This window comes from Gavialis gangeticus, unplaced genomic scaffold (genome assembly GCF_001723915.1).
Source record: "Gavialis gangeticus isolate Ggan-Ray unplaced genomic scaffold, GavGan_comp1, whole genome shotgun sequence".
Classification (NCBI taxonomy): domain Eukaryota; kingdom Metazoa; phylum Chordata; order Crocodylia; family Gavialidae; genus Gavialis; species Gavialis gangeticus.
This window is the reverse complement of record NW_017729011.1, coordinates 17,283,967-17,289,989: the sequence shown is the minus strand read 5'-3', so window position 1 is coordinate 17,289,989 and position 6,023 is coordinate 17,283,967. Positions and strand designations below refer to the sequence as shown.

The 6,023-nt window shown below is 48.4% G+C and overlaps 1 protein-coding gene across 1 annotated transcript in view; it reads left to right on the top strand.

Moving 5' to 3' along the window:
* The window catches only part of RAPGEF1 (Rap guanine nucleotide exchange factor 1), an 80,721-nt gene extending 74,763 nt beyond the window's left edge, over window positions 1–5,958 (top strand). Inside the window, exons 18-23 of the mRNA XM_019510300.1 lie at window positions 302–396; window positions 1,228–1,306; window positions 1,462–1,563; window positions 1,963–2,060; window positions 3,387–3,515; window positions 4,203–5,958. Of these exons, the coding sequence (XP_019365845.1) occupies window positions 302–396; window positions 1,228–1,306; window positions 1,462–1,563; window positions 1,963–2,060; window positions 3,387–3,515; window positions 4,203–4,353 (654 nt within the window). The 3' untranslated portion in view covers window positions 4,354–5,958. The remainder of the gene's footprint in view (window positions 1–301; window positions 397–1,227; window positions 1,307–1,461; window positions 1,564–1,962; window positions 2,061–3,386; window positions 3,516–4,202) is intronic.
* Window positions 5,959–6,023: the final 65 nt, after the last annotated feature.

The following is a 6,023-nucleotide window of genomic DNA, read 5'->3' as shown; positions in this document are numbered from 1 at the left end:
CCTGCATGATTTCCATAGTCATGAAATAGCTGAGCAGCTGACTCTCCTGGATGCCGAGCTCTTCTATAAAATAGAGGTACAGAGAGGAGGGATTGGGGCAGTGGGAGAGGTTCTAACAAAAGCCGTTTGCAAGCTCTGGTTTTGTTCTCTAACAGCCCTTGCATATACACCTGTCATCCTTGTAGAAGACAGCTGGGTTTGCGTCAGGGAAGAGCTGTAACTCAGGGGTGTGACACAGGAATCCACAAGGAGACATCTTGTTGTAATGTGTGATGTGTTCCTCTCTTCCTTCCTTTCCCAGATCCCAGAAGTTTTGCTTTGGGCAAAAGAGCAAAATGAAGAGAAGAGTCCCAACCTGACACAGTTCACTGAGCACTTTAATAACATGTCCTACTGGTAAGGAGATTACAGTAATGGCATCTCTGTAACATTTCATCACTAGTGCCCCTAGAGTCCAAGAACACTCTGTGAGGCAGTCTCTCTTGTGACTGTCCCAGTGGGTTTGTCTGGCCATAGCAAGATGTATCTTTTCTTACCCAGTTTTATTTCCTCCTTGAATGGATCATGGACCACTCTGCAAACGACTCATGAATAGCAGGAACACAAACATTTGTGGAAACCGCTGCATCTCCCAGATTTATGGCTGATATCGCAGAGACCCTTCAAGCACCACCTCATGTATCTGGGTACACACACATCCCTCTTGCATGGAACTGAGCTCTGTATAGAAATGCAGGTGCTATTCCATATAAACAGTCTGAAAACAGGCCTCTGGAGAGAACTGATCTGTCAGCTAATGCTGAGGCTTATATGAAAATCCAAGCCCTGGGGACTGGCATGGCTAAATCCATTAAGGAGTTAAGCACATCCAGAACATGGGTGATTCAGTGAAATTCTGCTGCTGCCAGTCCACTTCAGCAGCAGTAAGGGAGACACCTGCCCAGTAATGTCCTCTGTGGCTGATAGCCTTACTTTCTGCGGGACAGCAGTGCACCCTTGTAGGCAGCTCTCGCGTTACGGAATTCTGGAAGTTCTCTGCATTAAAGCATTTGATTAAGCCATACAGAGAAGAAACTTTTGACAGGGAGGCACTGGGCACTTCTCAGCATCATCGATCAGTGCTTGCTAGTTACCAGCTTTTTGGGAGAAGCAGCAGGAACCATCAGATCATAACCCAGCCCGAGTAGTTTAATCCCTGTTACCATTTTGTTTCATCTGTCCTCCCAGGGTCCGTTCAATCATTATGCTCCAGGAGAAAGCGCAAGACAGAGAGAGGCTGCTCCTTAAATTTATCAAAATTATGAAGGTAACTGCTTGGTGCTTGGCTTGGTTCACCTGCGGGCTGTTTTCTGCATGTTATGCAGGATGGAAATAGCAGTGCGGGACATAGTTAGAAGTAGCACTGCTTGTTTCCAGAAGGCCGCACAACCCTTCACTCATTGATGTTCTCCCTCTTCTCAGCACTTAAGGAAGCTGAATAATTTTAACTCCTACCTGGCCATTCTTTCTGCACTGGATTCGGCACCCATCCGACGGCTGGAGTGGCAGAAGCAGACCTCAGAGGTGAGAAGCAGCAGGGGTTCTTGTGTTTAAGAGTGAAAGATGAATGCAGTTATGGTGTAAAGCAGTTTGTTAGGTTTTAGTAACTCAAACCTGAGTGCAGTCAATGCTAAAGTCTCTCTCATAAAATGTTGTTAATTTGCATTTTCCTTCAGCATTCTACTTTACTGGCCTGCATGCAGTTTTCACTGTTACAGGCTAGGACCCTATCTGTCTATGCATGGTGAAGGCATGATAATGTTCAAAGTGTGTGGGTTTCTATCTGCCTAGCTAAACACAGGCCCCGGTAAATTCAACCTTTTGGCAGAATTTGCTGCGTCCTAGTTGGCCTTGGTCTCTGCAGATGAGATTTCCACGCACCCAGGTGCAGAGAGGGTAGCAGCATGTGCTTTGTTTCCCTAGGGCCTGGCTGAGTACTGCACACTGATTGACAGCTCCTCATCCTTCCGTGCCTACCGAGCAGCTCTGGCAGAGGTGGAGCCTCCCTGTATACCATACCTGTGAGTAGCAGCAGTTCAAGGTGTGCTTAACTTGAAGTACAGTCATACCTAGAAGTCCTGTAGCTGCTTTCAAACCTTGTGGGTGCTGAAAGTTGAAATTGTTCACTCCTCATTCCCCTAATTACTTTCCCAAATGCTTATCCCCCGAGGAGGATTCCTTCAAGTGCTTCTGTTCTTGGGTCCTGTGAGCTCTGGATTTCTGTTGGCACTGAGAAGCGTGCATGCTGATACTGGAGCAGCTCATCCCTTTGCCGGAAATAGCAGAATGCTCAGTCTTCCTGCACATTCACAGAATAACTCGACTTGGGATTTCTCTAGCCTGATCCCTCAGTACAGTGTACCATAACCCTCCACCCTTCAGGAAGTTCACACCCAGGGACACTGACACAGAGGTGAATCAGGGACAGCAGAATAGAGATTGAGGTATCTGGACCTTTGGTACAAGCCAGTCAACTAGAATTCCTTCCTAGAACTGAGAGTAGAAACGGAGTAGTTTCCCTCTGAGAAGTCTGAAGTTACTGGATTTAGACCCACAGTGAATCATCAGTCAGAGCTGATTCAGAGCTGGCTGTGACACATCTGGCTCTGCAAACTGTAAGTGCTGGTAAACTAGGACTTTGCAAACATGCATCCTTACTGTCTGTGCTCAAATGAAGTGTTCAAGGCCTTTCCCTTCACTGTAAACGTCCTGTAATCTAGATGTCAGATTCTCTCTGGGTTTCTTAGTAAAACTAAAATAAATCTGCCCTAGCACCAATTCCCTATGTGCAAAGTTGATTGGATGAGGCAGCAGAAATACAAAATTAGCTACAGCTTCCCATCCATTCAGGACTGTCAGCAGGCAAGCCAGTGCAGGAGGGCAATGGAAATCATACAGATCCTGTGCCTCCCCTAGGGAGCTTTTGTCAGCCACGTTCTCATAAGTAGAGAGCTCATCCCCTCCATTGCACAACGCTTCAGGGAAGCTGAAGCTGCCATACCCTGTTCTTGCTGGGAATTATGTGAGTGGAAACTCCCCTGTGTCCTGGTCCTCGCTTTCAGCTGCAGAGAGATAAGTTTCCTCTGGTGCAGAATCCAACCCCCTGTGCCATTGATGTAAGTGCTGGTGCCTCCTCTCTAGGATGTCCCAAATGTGAACATCGCAACAAAAACTTTTGAGGTCTAGGAAAGGAATGGCTGTGTTTGGTTAAGAACCCTGGACCTAAACTTTGCTGCAGCACTGAGCAGTGGAAGCAGTTTCTGGTTGTCTTTCAGTCCTTGTGACTAACCTGAAGCTCTTGGCTTGTCTCCCTTTTCCCTGCCTGCTGTCCCCCATTTCTCTTCCAGTGGTCTCATTCTCCAGGACCTGACTTTTGTTCATCTGGGGAACCCAGACTACATCGATGGCAAAGTGAACTTCTCCAAACGCTGGCAGCAGTTTAACATTCTGGACAGCATGAGGTGCTTCCAGCAAGTGTAAGTGCAGTTGGCTGTTTGTCGCTCTGAGGAGGGAGTCAAATCTGACTTGGAACTGTTTGCTCTGATACCCTAGGAGATGAGAGAGGGCACGGGGGGGCACAGATCATACTCTGGTGCTGGAACAAAGAAGGAACCCAGCTAAGAAAGGAGTGGCGTGAAGTCAGGAGAGGACAGCGTGGAATGCCCAAATCCTGGAGACGGCGGAAAGCTGGGTCTGAAGTTGGATCCAATCCCTGTCCCTTTTGGGTTCAGACGTAATCCTGGCAGCATGCACACCAGAATGTTTTCCAGCCTTGTTTTTAAGCTTCCTATGAACCAAGGTGTCCACTGGTCCTTCTGTGAGGTGCAGTTTATTCCTTCTCCAGGCTCATTTGTTGCTGATGCTTCTTTCAGTCTTAATAGTTTTTCTCTTTCATGCTGTGTCCTGCTAGCGATTGCCTTTATAATTGGTCCATGCTAGTTGCCAGGCTGGTGTTTTGTTCCCTTTTCAAAGTTCAACACTGCATTTGCCTTTCCTTGACCAGTGCATTGTTACCTTAAGCAGTCAACCCTGTTGTACAGATGGTAGAACTAGAACATTGAGCATCTTCCAGAGCAGATAGTCAGGGGTTTGCCAAGGGTGAGGTTGGCTCCCATCGTGTTGCAGTCATCATGTTAACTGTAGTGTTCTCTCTGGTTTTTCAGACATTATGACATCAAAAGAAATGACGACATAGTCTCATTCTTCAACGATTTCAGTGACCATCTGGCCGAGGAGGCCTTGTGGGAACTGTCTCTGAAAATCAAGCCTCGGAATATAACAAGGCGAAAAACAGACAGGGAAGAGAAGACCTAGGAGGAGGAGAATGTGTGAGTGAGCACTGCTGCGCAGATGCACAGAGGACAGCTCTGAGACCAGAGCAACAAACTCGTACTTGTTACTGGATGTTGCACTCTCCCTCCCAGTTGGCAGCAGCTGCTGGCTTTTCTGGGCCTGTGAAGGCTGGGGTTGCTCAACGGAAGAGCTGAGAATGTGTATGGATGCCATCTTTCATTAGACAGCAGAAGCCGAGAGGGCCCAGAGCTCATTTCACTCTCCTCCTTCCACCCCTCGTCCCTCTGTGCCATGAATCAGCTTTAAACCGGGGAAGAGAGAGCCTGGGAAGGAGAATCTGTAAGCATGTTTTTTCCAGCTCCAGTCTGCAAGTACAGGGAGGGGCAGCTCAGCGTCCGCCAGCCCCTCGTCTGCCGATCTCGATTCAGCAGCCTGCAAGAACCGGGAAGTCTCCCTGCCTTCCCATCCAGCTCTCCTGTGCAGTGCCATCTCCAATCACGTTTTCCCTAGGGGCAGGGGCAGGTGAAGAGAGCCTCCCCCTCTGCCTCAGAGGAGTGCCAGTTTGAAAGAGCTCACTTGTGTTTACAGGGGCTGGCAAATCTAAGTGCCCCAGATCTCCCCGGCCTTCCTGAAGAAGGGAAGGCCACCTCCACAGACATGACAGAGGCACTGAAGACATGGGCAAGGGGGCTGCTGTCTCCAGTCACGGCATGCCCCCCTCTTGAATCTCATTATTTAAATGACAGTAATCCCTCCAATCCCTGGAAGCAATGACTAGCCAAGGTACTGTGGGGTCACTGCCTTGTAGACCTGTATCTCTTAGCAATGGTACTGGCTATTGCACCGTAAATACTGTAGTATATGAGACTGGACGTTTGTATATACTAGTATTTAGGTTCCATTGGAGGCTTTTTCATGCATGTCTGAATGCCAGTGGGTTTAAAGGAAAAAGAAAATGTGCAAAATGCCATGCCTAAAATCCACAACTCGTGAATAATGTTATTCCACGTGCTGGTATAATGGAGGCCTGGGGCAGCTGTGTCTGGAACAGAGTGCAAAGAAAGGCATCTAGACCCTGGCAGAAGGGCTAGCAGGTGTGTTTCCCGGAGTCCTTAATGCTGAGGTGGAACGGAAAAGGCTTTGGCTTGGCGCTAAGACTGGTCATCCTTTCCCCCCAGCGTTGTTATCGTCCCCCTCTTCGTACCTCTTGGTGCTTCACCCCTTGGTGCTTCATTTTGTGATCTCGATAGTAGGAAAGCTGCAGGAGCTCATTGCAGTTGGCGAAGCCAAGTTGCCCAGCATAGCCAAGTCCCAAATGACTGGGGCCCAAACACCCCCACATGTCATGGAAGAGGGAAGGGTCTGCATTTACTTTCACATGCCACGTTAACCCCAGTCTGTTCCATGTGCCTTATTCAATCCCTTGGTCCGCTCTCCTCATCTTCACGCCTCTGGAGGATGTGTCCTTATCACCAATGCAGCTAGGCTTGACCAGTCAGACCCTCTCCCTTCCCATTCGTTTGTCCTCCATCAATTGTTTACAGTGTTGGTCGTGTTTTCAGGTGTCTGTTGTAGATTTTAATTGGCCTGATAAGGCCTTGTTCTGGAACCACAGTGTGCGATTCACTTGACGGTGACTGTGTGTATTTTTTTTTGGGGGGGTGTGGAGGGAATTTGTGAAGGAGTGTGGC